The sequence below is a fragment of the Alexandromys fortis genome, unplaced genomic scaffold, assembly GCF_014885135.2.
Source record: "Alexandromys fortis isolate MF-2015 unplaced genomic scaffold, M_Fortis_MF-2015_v1.1 scaffold_368, whole genome shotgun sequence".
NCBI lineage: Eukaryota > Metazoa > Chordata > Mammalia > Rodentia > Cricetidae > Alexandromys > Alexandromys fortis.
In genome coordinates this window covers 561266-580941 of record NW_026068243.1, presented here as the reverse complement: position 1 = coordinate 580941, position 19676 = coordinate 561266, and the positions used below count along the sequence as shown (strand labels likewise).

General features: G+C 36.5%; 1 protein-coding gene across 1 annotated transcript; it reads right to left on the bottom strand.

The window, feature by feature from the left end:
• Nucleotides 1-7889: 7889 nt before the first annotated feature.
• LOC126494016 (serine protease inhibitor Kazal-type 12-like) lies at nucleotides 7890-10289 on the bottom strand. Its single transcript, XM_050131178.1, has 4 exons — nucleotides 10229-10289; nucleotides 8556-8581; nucleotides 8176-8303; nucleotides 7890-7938 (listed from the first exon to the last, which is right to left on the bottom strand). Exons 1-4 carry the CDS (start codon nucleotides 10287-10289, stop codon nucleotides 7890-7892), a joined length of 264 nt encoding a protein of 87 aa, XP_049987135.1.
• Nucleotides 10290-19676: the final 9387 nt, after the last annotated feature.

Here is a 19676-nt window from a genome sequence, read left to right as displayed (position 1 = left end):
CAGTAGGGAATGATGACATGTAATGTGTTTTTATGAGTTAGCAGGAGACAATAGAGTTCATGGTAGGGGAATAACATTACACTGTGGCCTTTTCTTCTCAAGTTATAGCACCATACAGATGCTTATGTGAAAAGCACCTCGGGAGGTGCACTTGATTTTAAACTTAGTATTATAACACACTGCAATATTGTCTTCATGGTTGAAGGCTCCATGTAAGAAATTCAAATTATCTAGAGCAGGTCCAAAAGATATGTTTGATAATATGACACCTAGACATCAAATAGCATGATGTAGGTGGATGGTTTTTGCCATCATAAGGATGTTTTATTCTGCAGCTAATAGAAAATATCACAGAAATCTGCAACTAGTCCAAATGCAGTAAACTACTGATCATGGGGTTCCAAGTCCCAGTTTACATATTTGCATTACAATCCTTACATTTGAGGCTCAGGGGACATTATGAAGAGTATTGGAATATTATAAGAGCCAGAAAAACAAAAAGCTTGCTGTGAAATTGTGTCTTCTACACATGGCAGGAAGTCATGAAATCTTAACATCATTGTTATGCAGACAATGACAAAAAGAGTTTGCATAGCAATATGGATGGAGGAAATCTCACAAAGCCCACAACCAAGATGAAGAGCTCGGAAAATTAAATAGCTGTGAAGACTGGGAGAATCAGTGTCCTTCAGGAACAACCACTTGATAGGTTATCTAATCCAAGAGCTCAGTTCTAAACACATGCATATATGAGTAACCAAATGTAATAGGCTTGGAATGCCGTGTGTGTGTGTGTGTGTGTGTGTGTGTGTGTGTGTGCACATGTGTGTGTGTCTGTGTCTAATTCTCTGTGTTCAAGTGTGTGTCTCTGTGTGTGGATTTGATGTATGTGTACGTGTGTGGTGTGCTGTAGGTGAAGTGTTTGTGTATAGGTGTGCTTTTGCTATCTAAAACATTGAAGGAAACTCATCACAAATCTCCCTGTAGTAAAATGAAGCACACGTACCCAAGAACAATTATTCTGTGAAAGCAACAATGCCTTTAAATGTGGTTTTGATGCAAACTCTTTGGATTCAAAGGAGAATCTCAGGTGATTTTAACTATCATTATAAAGTCCTGACTTACAAGTGTTGGATGCTGCTTACAATGTGTGTTGCTTTGAGATGTCAATTACCCCGGGGTTGAAAAGCAGGTGTAGCATGAGGTACTACAGAGGCAACTGTTTAAACAAAATGCAATTGTCCTAGTATCCTGTCAAAAAATCATGTTTAGAAGTCAATCTAGGAATTGAGTTTCTCTAGACACTTAGCTGTGTTTTGGAAAGGAAATGCCTTTGTTTCGTAGCATCTTTATTGTTATTCTGTCTTGATTTTCTCTTTACTTCTCCGTCTATAAAATGAGCTAGAGTTAGGATTAAAATGGATTTACTCTGGAGGTGGGAAAATAGAAAACACAATTTCCTGCTATCAATAATCATTTCAAATCCTGATTACCTGGATTGAATTATGTCAATTTAATACTTTGCCGGCACTTGAAATCCACATGGCTGTGCCCACGAGCCTGCTTTGTAAATGGAGTGGGACAAAGCTGGAGCAGGACCGGACAATGCCTGCTGCCTGCTGGCACTGTGCCAGCATTGCCCTCCTTTTTCAAAAGTGCTTTGAAGGGAGGGAGGCGAGTTGGTTTCTGCAGTGGACTTTCAATATCCAGATTACTTGATTAAATATCAGGCCATTTGCCACACACCCAAGAGTGGAGAAGCTATTAACTCTCCAATAATTTTCTCTTTTTGTATTCACTTGTTCTTTCCCAGGGAGAGAAAAACAAGTGTCCAGTTTAATTTTTGTGACGCTCAGAATAGTTCTAGAGTTTGAACACCGAAGAAGTGAAAAAAAAGGGGGTTCAATCACATTGTTTAGACTATCGTGATACAAAAACAGTATGTCTCTCTGGGTCCAGATAGAAAAGGAAAACATTTACTCTGGTCTTGGAGTATAACTTTTCTAAGAGAGACAGTCCCTGCTAAATGCAGCATCCTGTTGTGTTGTTAAAGTTGTCAGAGAGAAGCTTGCCAGTTAGTTAACCAATCTTATCAACTACAGAATCCAGAAAGGCTAAAGGCCATCCACTAAGTAATCCCTCTGCACCAAGGGCCCTTGTAATTCCTTAGCTGATTCACTGATTAATAAATTTACACAATCTCTGAGTCGACACAAGGGACCAGTTTTAGTGTGTTGAGCTCTGAAGAAATGATGGAAATCTTGCTTGAGATAGTTTCTCTGCTGTGGGTGTTTATTACTTTAGCCAGTACCTGAAGTTTCAATGCAAATTGAAATTCAGTTGCGTTCAGTTTCATCATTATTTATTGGGGTTACACATTTATCTGACACAGAACCGTGTTCCACTAACGCCAGCCAATGTTATTCTGTTAGCATAAGCATTGGAGGAAAGTAGACACATGTCTTTGCTGACTTCATTTTAGTTGAACCCATATGAAATGAAGAAACACCAATAAAATACAAAATAGAGTATAATTAAAATAATCATGAAGTACTCTGGTTACAAGAGAAGTCTTCTTCCCAAGACTTCTATTACATGAAGATCTTTTGTTGTATGTGTCTGTAAATTTGGGGATAGTAAATGAAGTTTAATCTCTTTCTAACCAACTAGTTCACCTCTATTTACCCCTTTAAGAATAACATTAGTTTTGACTTTTGTCGCATCTTCATATTTAAGAGAAATTAAACACACAGTCATTAGTTTTTTTTTAATTTTTTTGTTAACCTGTTACTTAAGCCTTGATTCTAATCACATTCTATATAGTAGCCACTCAGAGTTAGGTTTATATTTTGAAGAAAAAGCATATCTTTAGAACCATGTTACAAAGGTCAGCATCAATATATCCTTACATATTTCTGTTCTTCTACAGAACAAGAATCTACCCCCTCTTCCTGAAATTTGAGCTATTGTCACATTCCTTACAATAGGAGGCACTAGGTATGGAGGAATGGTAAGCTTTGGTCTAAGCCTTATGAGGCCTGGGAATATTAGATGAAATGAAAGATCCTCATGTGAGCTAAAATACCGGTCACATGACTGAAGCCATCTTGTAATTCAGTTGAATATCCTGTTATGACAATAGTGTATGAAGACAAATGTTCCTTCTAGTATAGTCATGCCTTCAAAAGCCACAGAACTGTGAAAGTTTGAATGTGTGCTTGTTGTAATCCACTAAGCTTGATGTGGCATTGACTATCGACATTGGATCAAGATAGTTATACGAATACTACTTATTGTGGCATCTTTTATTTGATAGTTTTTGAGAACTTCATACATGAGCACTGCATCTCTATCACTCTGTCCTTCCATGCCTCATCCAACTGTGCCCACGTTCTTCTCCAAAACTAACAATCTCTTAATTACCATTCTTACATGTATACAAACAAAATATATTATTATTTTTTAAAAAATATTTTGTTTGTTTCTAAATCTTCAAAACTCAAATTCATAAATTCCATCATATTTTCAAAGTATCTATGGCCAAGAAAAGGACAGAAGACCTACATTACATAAATCAAATGCTACATTACTTATCCTATGCTATATAACCAAGATAGTCTGATACTGACAAGGGACTAGATAAAGAAAGCCATGGAACAGAATACAGAATTTGTAAGCAGAGTCACAGAATTATAACCAACTGAACTTAGGCAAGATAATAATGACAATATAATGGACCGTACACTGTTATTTGAACAAATGGAGTTGAAATAAGATTTCTATATGCAAAACAATTAATATAAGCACAATCTTTCATACAACTCAAGAATAACAGATTTAAATGCAATTGTAAAACTATAAAAGTATTAGAAACTAAAACACAGGAAATTTTAATGGTCTAGGTTTCTGGTTGACTATATTGGATTGCTTGAAGAGCCATGTAGACCGTGCAATTGTTTATATTTGGATTATTCTGAGGATCCCATGTGTTAAATGACTGGTCTCCAGCCAATGGCACCATTTGAGAGGTGGTGGATGTATAACATACAGGGCCAAGAGGGCCTTAGGACACTGAAGACATGCCTTGCAATGGTGCTATGGGATAGCAGTCTCTTCTCTGTTATTCCTGGCCACAGGGTAAATGGGCTTCCTCTGCCATGTGCTGATACACTGATTCTCCGTTTACTTACAAACCCAGAACCAAAGCAACAAGGCCAGTTGATCAGGAGCTAAGGCTTCCAAAAACTATTGGAGCCAACATAAACAAATAAAATGCCCATTTTTTCTTTTTAAAATCTACTTATCTGTTATCTATCATCTATAATCTATCTATCTATCTATCTATCTATCTATCTATCTATCTATCTATCCACCTACCTACCTAATTACTTGTTTATTTACATGAACCTAAGAGTTAAGATCTCTAAAATTCTTAAAACAACATCTGGCACATAGAAAGCATTCAAAGAATCAAAGTTTTTTTTTTTTTTTCAATTTGACCACCCACATGCCTACAATGCTTTTGTCAAATAGTTTTTTTTTACATATTCTTTGTCACAGTGGGCTGATAATATTTCACAGTAGCCTGTTGTACATTCTATAAATAAATAGACTTTAGGAACTGAGACCAAGCATTCATAAGTAACAATAAGTTTCCATGTCTTTATTTGGGAGCTGGTTCGTGGCCCAAAGAAAATTCTAATTATAAATGGTACCCAAGGTGGGGCCCACATGTCCACATAGAGCCTGAGAAAGTTCGAAAACAACAACAAAAATGAGGATGGGTGTAGCTGTGTAGTAGAGCACATGAACAGAAGGTGTGCTAAGTAGAAACAACAAGCTAAGTAAAAAATGCTGCCACTGTACAGGCACCAACTTCCTAGAGCTGGGACGGTTAAAGGCATCTCTCAGTTAGAAGCAACTTCTAGTTGCCCTCTGCTAGGGTCAGGGGCTGAAGGAAGGTGTGCCTCTCATGATCCAAGGAAGGGAGAGAGCCAACCACCAAAGAAGCAAGGTGAAAGCCCTGGCTGCTGCTTAGCAGTTTAATATTTGACACATGGGGTCAGAGAATGCTACAGACACACAGTAAAACATGTCCAGATTTAAAAAAAAATCTCTAAACAGGTCACAGTGTGAATAGGTGCATAAGAAAAAAGGTAAAAAGGTATAAGCAGTCATAGGAGAAAAGTTCATAAATAATTAAGTAAAGTCTTTAAAGAAAGAGTAAAGTAATATAAAAAGAATAAGTCACATAAGATGAGAAATACACAGGGAGTCTGGATTTTGTAAGGTGTTTTGTTGACTTTGGATTTTTTGGATGATGATCAGTAAACAGTAGCTGCTAAGATACATGGGACTGAAAAGGAATTGCTGCATTAAACAGCCCTAGCTACTTTAGGGATGCCTTTACTTTAAAATAGAATTCAAAAAATACATTGCATTGGGGGAGAGGACCTGCTTTTGTTTCCAGAGGAAATGAAAGACTGGCTTCAAAATTAATAGAGACCAGGTTTGTTTGGGGGAGACCCCCTGAAAATTTTGACTAAAGAAATAAATCTAGAAAAAACTGTAAGGTGAAATATGGTAATCCCTTGGCATAGGAACAACTCTGAGATTCGAGGAGACATGATCAATCTTGTTGCCTACTGAGTCTTCATGACTTATTACATGCCATTTTCCCATATGCCGTGGATAGAAGCCTTATACATTCCCCAAAAAACTAATAAAGTTTACAGATGTCTTTTACTTGCTTAAACACAAAACAGAAAATAATTTTTTGGCTAGCTTGTGTACAACTCACAGTCCATACTTGTATTAATGCAAACATGTATGTCATCTTGTAAATTTGTGTGTTTTCAGAGCAAGGGAACCAGACACCAATAAAAATGATGGGTGGCCCACGTGATGTAGTCTCTCAGAATGTCTCTGAAATAGTCTCCTCAGAGTCCTGTATTCAGAACAACTTTAAGGTTGATAGTTGAGATAATCTTGCCTCAAAGACTATTTTAGTCAGGACTCTAGGTAAGCATGTTTTCAAGGTTAAACATGTATTTTAATTAAGTGATCTTCAAATGCTTCAGAAACTAACATAAAATCACATTTATGATGTTTAATAAGCTATGGTATTTTATGACAGTGAGACATGTCTGCTCCCGGAAACATGAATCTATGTATGTATGTATGTATGTATGTATGTATGTATGTATGTATCTATCTATCTATCTATCTATCTATCTATCTATCTATCTATCTATTTATGAGGAAGTACTCTGACCAAGTCTGTATCTTATTTATGTTTACTCAAATTCAGACTTCACAACTATCATTTCTTTCCGCAAAACTTTTCCTCATTCTTAACTCAGCAAACTTCTTTTATATCATGGGTCTACCAAAACAACATGTCTTCCGTGAATTGTTTCTTAGTATATATTCATAGGTTCTTGCAGTGAAGCAATGTTTCAGATTTTGTGTGGCTATCCTCACCCATGTCATTTTGCCAATCTTATTTTACTTACATTTGTTTTGTATTTTTATTTTCTCTACTTGAAATGCCTTCTCTCTATTTTTTCATTCTTCAATATCCGCTCCAAAGAATCAGTTTCAAGCAATCTTTTTCTCAAAACACTCCTTCAGTTATCTCTGCCATGTGCCTCTATTTCATTTCCTTTTACATTTTTTAATAACTAAAAACATATTTAACTCATAGTCTTGTCCACCGAGTAAGTTATATGGTTCTTCAAAGTAGGAATCTTGTCTTTGCCTTTTATTGGAATGACATCTGGTATATTATAGACACTGAGTAATTATTTCTAGAAATATTAAATGGAGTAATTTTTTTATTGGATTTTTTTGGTGTGTGATGGTTTTATTTACATTTTTATTCCACTTTCATTTATTTATTTATTTATTTATTGAAAGAAAAGAAAAAAAATTCCCACCTCCTCCCAGCCTCCCATTTCCCTCCCCCTCCTCCCACTCTTCTCCTCTTCCCCCCTCTCCTCTTCCCCTTCTTCTCCAATCCAAAGAGCAGTCAGGGTTCCCTGCCCTGTGGAAAGTCCAAGGTCCTTGCCCCTCCATCCAGGTCTAGGAAGGTGAACATTCAAACTGGCTAGGCTCCCACAAAGCCAGAACATGAAGTAGGATCAAAACCCCGTCTTTGGCTTCTCATCAGCCCTCATTGTCCGCCATGTTCAAAGAGTCCGGTTTTATTGCATGGTTTTTCAGTCACAATCCAGCTGGCCTTGGTGAGCTCCCACTAGATCAGCTCCACTGTCTCAGTGGGTGGGTGCACCCCTCGTGGTCCCGACTTCCTTGCTCATGTTCTCCCTCCTTCTGCTCCCCATTGGGACCTTGAGAGCTTAGTCCAATGCTCCAGTGTGCATCCAGAACCCTCCCCACTTCTGCTTCCCTGCCGTCTTTGGGCAAATAACCATCTTTTATCACTTTATGACCTCATTGCTTTTATTGAGACTTTATGGAACTAAACATACTCTTTATGAAAAGCCACTATTCCAATATATCATGTGTCAGATACATAGATGTTCTTCACCAATTTGATTTTCTTCAGACATTCTGCATAGCTACTGAAGAACTGAGCTGTGATTGGGCAGATCTGGGTCAGGCAAGTATAGTAATATTCTGTTTAGTTTTCAAGTTTCTTATTTCATATTGAATTGTGTAACAGTCCACCTAACTTAATTATTTAGAGGCACTTTCATTATCTGAAACAAAGCATTGGTTTAGAAATGTTACTGATATAACTTTATTAAAATTTTGTCTTGTGCATAATAACTGGCCGCAAGCACATTGCCATGGAGATTGGGCAATACAGAATACACATCTTAATGTAAAAATTAATCCAGAGGTGCACCCGTTGTTGTGCAAAAGAATCAGCATTTCCCTTCATGTTTGAAACCAAGTTTTCCAAAACTTCTTTCCCTGAAAGAAAAGAAATGCTGTTCAGAGATAAAGTGCAATAGAAATGGGTTAATTCTAGGCTGAGTAAAGGAGGCAAAGATTAGTTTTCTAGGTTTAAGATTGGGAGACAATCATATTACTTTATTTCATATACAATTAACTCTAATGAAACAGTAAATTATTAATAAACTATTCATAGACGCCTATGCCACTGGACCCAACCAAGAACATCATGATATCAGAGGCCCATTTGCTCACATGGCTGTTCGGCAGAATTCACAGCGGTTTTGGTAAGTTTTTCCATCAGTGCCACACACTGGTTTGTGGATCTTGGGGCATGATTTTGCATCAGTACCCAGTGTCTTCTCATAGTTTCTGCAAAAAGCCTGTAAATTAAATGAAATATTTTTTTTTATTTCATTTCTTACAGAATGGAGAAACAGCGTTACATACCTCAAAATTCCTTGAAGCATACTTATGTTCTGTTATGAAAGTGAAAATACACTGAAAAGAGAGCAAAACCCCTAGAACGGCAGCGTTTCTTGTTAGCAGTTTGATTGGCTTCCTTCCACCTCTTCTCTGGGCTATGTGGTGCACTTGCTGGGGAAATGGCTACAGAAGGAACCAGAGGCACATACCTGAAAACCTCCTTGGCTCACAGCATCTGCAGGGAAAGAACAGACGCCAATAAGTCACACATGACGACTGCATTTTCTAGCTGCAGCTGATCACAGTCATCTCCTCTCACCTCCATTTTGCTTTGTGGATGGAGAACTACACTGAGGAACACGGCTTGTTAACTTCATAGGAGTTAACTGCCAGAGGTAGGTTGTCCTATGCATGGTTAGGACAACATTGCTCTCATTATGTTTGCGCTTTATGTACTTTTATGCAATTAAGTTTTCCACATTTTGATTTATCAGATAGCAAGCCTCTCCATGGAGAAATGAAGAAAAAGTCTTGAGCTATTCTTTGTTGAATACGGGTATATATTTACTTGGAAATCTCTGAATTAAAAGTTTGGAAAGGATAGTGATATAACAAAAACACTAAATAAATTTTAAATAAATTCAATATGAATAATTGTAATTTGTCAATTTTGATTTAGCATAGCTCCTTCTATTGTGGGAATTATACATTTAAGTACTGCATTAAATCTTATATGGATCAACTCATATAACAATCCTATTTTTAAAGCTGAGGAAGGCTGTGAATGATTGTACATGCTTTTAATTCCAGAGCTGAGGAAACAGGTGGACCACTGAGAATTCAAATCTTGGTCTACCTAGCAAATGCCAGACCAGCAAGGCCTGCACAATTAGACCCTGTCTCAAAAAAAAAAAAAAAAACCAAAATAATCCAACCCCCCCCCAAAAAAAAACAATGAAAAAGCCACAAGCAGAAAACAAAACAAACAATAACAACAAAAATAACCAGCAAACAAAGTAAGGAAATGGAGTATTGGGACAAGTATTTGGCTAAGTATTAATACTTATATTTATAAATGGCAGAATAAGGAATAAAATCTAGACTTGCTAGGATCTAAAGCCCATGTGCTAGGTAGCATTTTATTGTTGTGGTTGAAAGATATATCCGTTCATGTGAGCTTCCTTTCTACCATTAACATCAGACAAACTAGCAGGCAGAGCACTGGATTTACATATGCAGTATGTATAGGGGTGGTAGGAGAATGAACATTGGAAACAAGTCTTGGACTGTCAGCCCTGGGCTCTCTACTCTCCAACATCATCGCAATGTTCTGTGTCTCCCACTTCTTTGCTCCTTCTCCCTTTCTGTTCCTCTTTCTCTAATTCTCTCTTTACTTTGTTAGTTTAGAGGGTAAAAAAAAGAATGACTCCGATTTTTTATGCCATATCCCGGAAGAATGCTTATAGTTGAAGCATATTAAATAAGAATTTCTTAAAGAAGATGTTTTAGGAGAATTTCTCGTGTCGATATCAAAGTTCCCCTAAGGATGGAAGGTTAATTTTAACCAAATGTCTTTTTTGGTGGCCCACACATAGCAATGCAAATGGGCTACAGTTCCAAAGTCGGACTTTGGGAGCCTATGAAACCTAAAACTAGCCTTCTCGTCCTAGACAGCAAGAAACTGATTTTGGAAATGAAGAAAAGTGCTTTAAGCAGAGAACTATAGTAAAAGTTAAAATAGCTTATTTTTCACTAAAATTCCACCGAAACGGAAAGGCCATCATTCACCATCGTTATCATCATCATAGAAAACAACACTGGAATCCAATTGCTGGCATCAGTCAGTCTGGCCCAGAAGTCTGCTGCATTGTTATGCACTCACCTGCAGAGAGGAGCAGACAGGTCAGGCAGATCAGGAGCAGAACAGTGCCTGCTGGCTTCATGTCGTTGAGGACTTCAGGGTCTGATAAGACAGAAACGTTGATGGAGTATACACTCTGGATGATGCTCTCCGGTTGTATTTATAAGTGCATCTATACGTGCGAATCCAAGTACCTATACATTGTCACTCAGCCACAACCTCCACCCTTATTATGCAATAGATTTCTCTAAAGAATAGACACTAGACACCAAAGAAACCTATTTCAGGCCCTTTCCAGTCAAGAACAATACTCAAAAATGATGTTTAGGCATAATGAAGTATATTGTAGATAGCACACCCAGCGTTTCTCCTGGGCAGCGCACGGTGATAATTGCAATCAAATCCTTACCTTGCAATTTATGTATTTCGGGCTTGTCTGTAACAGAGCCTCAGGGCCACAAAGCTAATAACAGCAACCTGGAATAGAGTCTGAATAATGTGTGTATAATATTAATAGGGTTTGGCACCATATCTACGAGGAAACGAAAAATGTTGATGTGAGGATTTTTGGGTTCAAGGGATATGCTAAATACAAGAAGAGTACAACTTGAATATCATCAGTTGTTCGACTGTGGATGCGTTCATAATTTGTATTCGCTAAGCAGACAAATGGTAGACATTGGAGGTGGATAGGATTTACAAGGCTGCTTCTTTCAGTTCCTGGATTTTAGGCAGTGTCTGCATTATGATTGCTAGTTACTATTTTTTTTTCAATTAAATCAGTATTTTATGTCAGTTTTAGGCATTAGACATAGTTGCCTTTCTTTTTCCTTCTCAAACACACTACACACTTTTCATTTTAACTCTTTTGCTTTTATTGTTCTAAGAGAAGTATTTCTGGACTAGAAACTTGATTCTGACTTTTGTATTTTATAAGCAATATAATAAAGTATTATTATGATGTTCACCTAATCAAGAGCTGAGTAAGGATGACAATAGACATTTCAAACTGGATGGGGAAAACACCCCAAGACTTCATGCAACTGAGAAATCCTAAGAGCAGAAGAACTAGTCTTCGTTAGGGAAAAGAACACCAACTAGTAATCCAGCACTAAGTGGTCAGGCTTGAAAACATATGTACAAGAAGTATTATACAGACTGAGCAGGTTACATTTAGGAATATGAGGCTTATGTATGCCTTTATGCATGCAATAACAATGAACCACAAGGCCATGAATTGAAAACTGTATATATGGGAGGGCTTTGAGGGAGGAAAAGGAAGGGAGAAATGACTTAATTATCTTATAATCTCAAAAAGAAAAGAAAAAAGATATATAGGTTCAGATATTACCTTCATAAGAAGAGTTCCCTGACTATTCACAAAACTCTCATCTTAAATAAAATTGATGTTTTCTATTGTATTCAACATACCTTTAAAGGTCTAAAAACACCATTTTGTTGAAATTTTCATTACAGGCTTGCCAATAACCAAGCAGACATTTACAAGTTTAGGGCCATCCAAGCTAGGTTATAAGTCATTACATTCTTCTTCCTGTGTCTGCACAAATACACAATGTCTTGCAGGTCCATGCATATAGACAGCAACTTGCAAATGGAGAACAATAAAAATTCCTTTTCTGCCTTTCAAAACAATAACTAGCCACTCATAATTTCATATTTATTTAAATGTCGAAAATAGAACACAGAAACATCTTTATAGAACTTACATTCTCCAGTCTTTTCTCAAGTACTTAAACTTGAAACCTATGGATTCAAGGAAATTACTGAACTCTGGAAATTTAAAAATGAGCAAAAGAAGCTGGCATGTAACATTAAAAAAAACAATTAAAACTATATATAGACTGGTAAAATAACACTGAAAAGAGTTTACTGGAAGTAGTGTGTAGAAGTTTTGGCCAAGAGGTAGTAATGATTGAATTCTTGGCCTTGGGAGTTATTAGAAGAACTTGAGGCACTTAAACCCAGTATTCTGAGAAGATGAACTAATATGAGAAAATAATTTAAAAAATTATAGTATAACGTTGTAGATTCTTTTTGGTCATGGGAGTTTGTTTCCAGGGACATGCACAGGCTAGTCAAATGCTCCTCCACCAAGTTCCATCACTGATGAAGGTGTAGTCTTGGTAAGGAGGGTAATTAAGGGTTAGATTTAAATGCAGAGAAAAACCTGACTATAAAACGTATTCTTGGCTATTTTATGTTTCTCTTTGCTTCTGGAGTCCATTAAATTCACTGTTAATACCATATGGCACACTACCCTTCTCTGGAAATATGTTTTATACTTCGGATCTCTCGATTATCCTTGTATCTGCTTAGCAGGCTTCATTCTTCTTATGCATTCTCAAGCAGATAGGGTAATTCACTTAATAATTCTGTCTATAAATTACATTATATGGGCCTTTTCTGCCCACTTTATATAAGTGATATTTTTGAGATAAGAAAGCATTTTTTTCCTTTTCCTTTAGAAAACTGAGCATGTAGATTTTATTTGGATTGAAAGTAGATATTTCTGTATTTGTATCAATACTTTTCATTTTTTCAGTCAAATTACTTGAAAGTAGTCTTTATTTTCTGAGATCTCCTTGAAGACTTTCTTAGATGCATACAAGACAATTTTGATCCTAAGCCAATGTTGCTGTATCACAGAAACCCTGTATCTCAAGATCTAGATGCTATGTATTATGTAGTTTTACATTCTGCACAGTGGATTGTAAAATAATTTAAGTTTTGTGTGAGTGTTTGAGAAGTTATTCTCTATGTATTTCATTTGGGCAGTTCTTTTCTTAGTCTTCTATAGCTTCTATTTCTATTTAAATTTGATTATGATGATGATGATGATGATGATGTGTCTGATGCTTGTTTGTATGCCTCTAGAGATCAGGGAATAGCTTTGAAGAGTCACTTCTTTCCTTTCACCTGTGTGTGGGCTCTGGTGATAGAATTCGTGTCATCAGGCTCGTGTGGCAGTGCATTTACCACTAATCCAACTAACCAACCTGACTCCTAGAGTTTCTTAACATAGCCACAGTGACCAGTGTTTAACTGAGGACTGGAGAGTGCTTCTTTGCAGATCTCCTGAGCCCTATACTCTACCCTGTAGACTCCAGATGTCTTGTTCTCCCCCATGAGAGGACATACAGGGCACTACTGGGAGCTCTCTCCTAATTCTATCTCCAGGGAATGTCATAGGACGTACATGGCAAAAAGGGAAAAATAGCATGTTAAGTAAGCTTGGATTGACTGAAAGAGAAATAGTATAGCTACCATTTTGTTACTTTGGGTCCTAACAGTTTTTATAGTGAAGTATAGCAACCACATAGCAAAATACAGAAATCTGCGAACAGACACATGTGCCTACTTCCCTAATTTACTAGGAGTTATTCCCATTGTAAATATTTGTGTTTTAAATGGTCTGTTTGTTTAAAATTCTGAAAAAAATATGGCGAATTAAAATATGGAGAAGCCAATAAAGGGCCACAGCTCTCACATGGAGGTCAGAGGACAGTTTATGGATTCAGTGTTTCCCTCCTTCAGCCTGTGGATTTCTGGGACTGAACTCAGGTCATCAGGGGTGGTAGCTAGTATCGAGTATCATTGCATGATGAATCATCTTTCCACATGGAAATTGTAGATTCAAAACTGTTGTCTCTGAAAGACACACACACACACTCACACATACACACACACACACAAACATGTAATGAAAAAGAGAATGATCTGGTTGTATTTTAGGAATACATGTATATATACATCTACACATATGTATGTAATTACAATGATTGATGAAAGAAGCCATGAACTTGAAAGAACAAAGGGGTCTATTTGAGGACTTGGGAGGAGAAAAGGGAAGGGAGAAATCTCAAACAATAAAAGAAATAACTTGAAAACCAACGCTGAGGTACACTGACAAAAACAAATGTAACAAATGCGTGAGTCACAAATCACTTGTGATTCCAAATTCACATGAATGAATGCTGCCAATGAAAAAATTCACCCAAAAGGGATGGCATTCTCTAGGGTTCTAGCTACGTGACTTCTGGGAAACACATCGTGATAGAGATAATAGATGAAACTCGTGGTTTCCAGAAGTTCAGAAAGGGAAGGAGAGTGAGGAAGAGACACAGAAGAAGGGCAATGGAACCATTTTGCATGGAATTTTAAGATGCATGCTTAAACATTTGTCAGCTTCCGGAGGAAATAGCCAAGAGAGATACATGATGTACACCATTGCATTAGATCAATAGTATGCCAATGTTGTCATCTGTTGTGACGAATGGACATGTGAGGGAGGAGGTCGAGTAAAATTTGCAGAAGGTCAAATGTGAGAATTCTGGTATTCCTACTTAATTCTGTATTATCCCTAGAATTCTTTAAACTATTTTACTAATATTTAGATGAAGCAGAGCACAAATTTAGGAAAATAAGAGAAAAAGAAAGGGCTAATTGTTAATTTGGTCAATGTACACTGCATGAATTAAAACACCAAAGCTAAAAGTAAAATTGATACACACTGGTGAAAAGTTAAACTAAAAATTTTAAATAAAATAAACTTAAAAAACAAACATGACACTTAAACACAAGTTTTGTGCAGCAGGTGAGTACATATCAAGATCGTCTCTCAATTGAGCACATAGCAGGACCGTCTCTCAATTGAGCACATATCAGGATTCCCTCTCAAACTGGAAGTTATCTCCTTCAAACCAATCATTAGAAGACCATCTTCATATGGTCACACAAATTGTATTTTACAGTGTGTGTAGAAACTTCATATGGTTTGTATTTATTCACTTTCCCCTGAAACTAAACTAGTGGTCTCTAATTATTATATTGAGCAGTATAGTATATTGAACATTACTAAATTCTGACTCAGCTCATCATTCCTGTTAGAATCCAAATAAAAACATCTTCTAACTCCAAACACAATTTCTTCCAGGGACTCTGGAGAGAGTACATTGACAGACTGTCTATAGTACAGATTTGCATACTGCATTTATGGAGAGGACAAAGGCTTCCCAACTGCATTCCCTCTAGAGATCATTAATTTATGCCAGAGAAGGAAATTAGGATTTTCATGAGAAATCAAGTGAATACTCTCTTCTATAAGTTTTAAAAATTATTTCTTCTATGAGATTAACATAATTAAATAATTTACCCCCTCCCTTAGCTTCTTCCAGCCTATATACCCCCTCCCACTCTCTTTGAAGCTCTTTTCTTTCATTCATTGTTGTTGCACAGAGATACGTTTTGTTATTCTTGATCATCTAGACTACACATTGCTATCCCTCTTTGTGTTTTACAATGTGTTATTTCTCATAAGGAACACAGTGCAATAGCTTCCGCAGAGCAGGGAGGTACACTGCTTATTACTAAGTAGAGGGCATGTTCTCTTTTCCCATTGTAGGATTTTAAGAACAAAGACTAGTGTTCTTAGAGGAGTGGGAATTGACTCATACTTGAAGTGGTGAGAGACTCTACACTCTCATTCATATGAAAGAGTACAGAGGTTTGCAGCAACTTCCAGAAATTAACCTATAATTAATTATGACGCTTAAAGGAGGGGCTTAATGCTTCTTTATAGTCAGTAAGAGGGTGTTTAATGGTGCTTGCCTAAGTCTATTAAATTTCAAAGCATTGCACATCCAAAATATTTATTGCAGAAAAATAAAGTGGCTTTTATTGGATTAACAGGGTTTAATTTTTTTTCATAATGATAATTTAAGAGAGCTATGTTTAAGTCAAATTATTCACAGGAAAAGTAATATAACCCTTAATGTTTCCCTACACTGCTATTCTGGCTTGAAACACGTGTGATTTCTGACCCTTCCTGCTGAATGTTTTTTTCAAACAGCCGTGTAGTATTGTCACTCCGTGAATGGGAACCACACCATTTTCTATGTGCTTCATGTTTACCTCTTGTTCTCTCTGAAGACTTTAGATGATTTCCACTTTTCTTGTATTATTTAATAACACATTTGCCAAATTTTGTTTAGCCAAGCGTGTTTANATTACACACACATATCAATTCAAGTTCCCACTTCCCCCTCCTCCCATTCCCTCTCCATACCCTCCCACCCCACCCCCATCCAATTCTCAGAGAGAATAAGGCACATTGCTTTGGGGAAGGTCCAAGGCCCTACTTACTATAAATAGGTTGAGCAAGGCATCCATCCAAAAAGAATAAGTTCCCCCAAAGCCAGCACAAGCAGTAGCGATAAATCCTGGTGTCATTGCCAGTGGTTTTCCAGTCTGTCCCAACCGTGCAACTGTCAACAACATTCAGAGGGGCTAGTTTGGTCCTATGCTTTCACCTTCCCCTCTGTGGCCAGAATTAAATCCATGTTCGTATTTTCTTTTACACCATTGGTTATTTCTAAAGAGAAAAATGTTTGAAATCTCCATCTGACATATTTGACCTATTGTAGAACGTTTGAGTTCATCAGCTAAAGATTTGTGCTCTTTTTTAAGGGGAGTCATTTTTGCTTTTAGTTTCACTTTTATTGATTCCTGAGTGGTTGTTGGCACATCTGTGGATTGGAATGCCTCTTCTGGATTTTGAAGAATTCTGTTCTTATAGATCAGATTATTCTTCAACTTAAAATTCCCAATACCACTCAATAATGAGAAAACACGTTGTTCAGAGGACTCACTCCATCATGGTGGGGAAGAAATGGCAAGAGGAAGATGGGTTGCTGGATACACTGTCTTCACAGTCAAGAGGCATAGTGCTATTAATAAACTCATATACGTGCTAATTTTAGAGAATTGCTTAGTTGTCATTATTAATAATGTGTTATTTCAATCTCTGTATTACTATTTCCTAGGACTTTATTTTATATTGTTGAGTCTTTTTTTCTTATGCTTGCATGCACACTTCACTCAAAGAATTCTTTCCACTATTTTTTCTGCATCACTCCTTCACTAAAGTTTAATCATTGATATATCAAACAGCTTTTTCATGCAGATATGTTAGAAAAAAACCGATTACTGAGAAAGATGTAACTTGGCAACAATGAGAGCGAGCAGTAAAATTTTCCAAGAGAAGTTAATGATTTCAACTTTGGCATAATCTGTTCTTGGCAATGTTCCCCTTCTGATCTAATGGTATGATGGTAGACATGAGAACTGAGATAAAATGAATTCATTATTTATTTTCTTTAGAACACGGAGCACAAGTCATACTTGAAAGTGTATACTTTGTCCTGAACATCACACAATGGAAGACTTTTTTTTTTTAGCAAAACAAACTGATGTATCTTATCTTAATAGCTGAATCTGTCTTTGTGTATGAGAGAGAGTATGTGATTTTCAATTTAAATATTTTTCCATTGAAAATTTTTTTAAAAATATACTAATAATGAAGTAATTTTTAAAATTGTTTTGATATTTTTCAGTCATGAAGCAATTTTATAGAGAACACCCAGACATATGGCTTATGACATTATGTAATTATTTTAAATGTGTTTAAGATATGACAAGTTTTCATATGCACAAGCATAGAAATAAAAACTAGATTGAAAGATTACACATGAGGCACTCTGTGTGCAAATGCATGTATCTTTTAGCCAATTTTCAGTATCAATACAAAGCTATCACCGCAGTCTATGTGAATATTAAATTCTTAGAACTTAACTCATTGTCCATAAGCAAATCTGAACCTTCGATTTCTTTCCTCCAGTTTTTTTCTCCTTCTTGATTTTAGTAAGCAACTTTCTATCCTTGTATTTATATTTGCTTGACTTTTATATTGTTTGTATTTGCTCGACTTTTCCTAAGATTCCACTTGGATACTTCCTTTCAACTGTGGCTTAAATTAAATTGCAGACAACAGTGCCTATGTATTGACATCATAGTGAAGACTGTTAAGAGTTTATCTTATTAACATCAAAACCATGAAATTGACAAATGTATACAACCCTATAATCCCGCATTTTGATTCCAAATACTTGACTACCTTTTCTTTATAAGAAATATTACTTCTTGTGCTATTTGTTCTTATACATTTTCTTTACATTCTCAAAGATAGTTTAGAACAAGATAGTAAGTGTTTTTTTTTCCTCCCTTCTTTCAGATGCAGCACATGAAATTAGCTATGGGACATATGATAGAGCTAAGATACAGGTTAGAGACTTGCGTGAGGGAAGAACTAGAACAGAAGATGATGTGAGAAATGTTCCTGGAAGGACAGGATCATGCATGGGGAGTCTTCAGTGTGAGGATAATAGAGATGGACCTGTAACAGCTAGAGGGGAAGGTCCCAGTGAGAGACAGACGTGGATGTTCCTTAGAAATAGCGTTCCACAGAAGCACTATGATTGTGCTAGCAAACGTCACAATGTGTTCGTGTGTTAGATATAGCTAAATTATATTACTGAGCAAAGAAAAATCAGCTTACAGGCCAAAAACCCAGAGAAATTAGGGAGCAAAGAGGACCCTAAGAGAGACACATATGGATCTACATAGGAAGGTTAAAAAGACAAAATCTCCTGAGTAAATTGGAAGCGTGTAAGTCACGGGACAGTGTAGAAGGGGAGAGGGGAGGAAGGGAAGGTATTGGAGAAAAATGTGTAGCTCAATAAAAAAGTAAAAAGGAATCAAGATTCACGTTGTGCTGCATTGGCAGAAGGCCCACCCTCTCATCACATATATTCCAATTATAATATATATAGCTATTTTTGCGTAAAAGGCTGATGATCTCTAGATATTGAAATGTATGCCAATATGCTTTTCCTTGCGTAATCTAAATGATATCTTGGATCTTTATCTAGTCACTCATAACACTTGTGTCTGGCTAGCTTTTATTAGATTATATTCATGAGAAGTAACATCTACATGTCTCAAATGTATTTGAGATTTTAATTGCACTTTTATACTTATTAATCGAGCTGGAGAACAAACACAGGACCTTGTTCATTCTGAGCTAGTCCTCTACCACTGAGCTAAATCTTCTGATACAAGTCAGACATATGATCTTAACATTCACAATTAAAAACATATATTGTTCATTAATGTCAAAGCCAAAGTCTAAACAATAACCACCATGCCACACATTTTGGGCACATTGTTCTTTGTCGTGGTCATCTGTTGTTTGTCTACTCAACAAAATCTTCCTCAGCCCCACTGTCTCAAATGGAACAAACTAGGTATGCATCAGCCACAAGGACTGTGGCCTTGCTTCTCCCTTTGCTTTCCTTCAGGACATTTGCTTGGGCAATTCTAGCACCTCCAGGTCTTCCCAGGAAGAGTGCCTCTAACCACCAAACATAATATTGCCATTGGTTACCACTCTTCCCTAAGATTTTTTTACCGATATTTTCAGATGCTATTTACTATTTTTCCTGTAGCACATAATACATCTCATCTCACTATGTTTTATTTATCATATTTATTGCTTCTATTTTTACTTTATTTTTCCATTATTAAATGCAAGTTCAATAAGTTATTGAGGAAT

What these genes read in the sequence shown, in the direction of transcription:
- LOC126494016 (XM_050131178.1), bottom strand. Translation starts at nt 10,289, where the DNA reads ATGAAGCCAGCAGGCACTGTTCTGCTCCTGATCTGCCTGACCTGTCTG. An exon ending in TGAGCCAAGGAGGTTTTCAG is followed by an intron (nt 8,304 to 8,555) that starts GTATGTGCCTCT and finishes TTTAATTTACAG; the next exon opens with GCTTTTTGCAGAAACTATGA. An exon ending in GAATTCTGCCGAACAGCCAT is followed by an intron (nt 7,939 to 8,175) that starts GTGAGCAAATGG and finishes CTTTTCTTTCAG; the next exon opens with GGAAAGAAGTTTTGGAAAAC.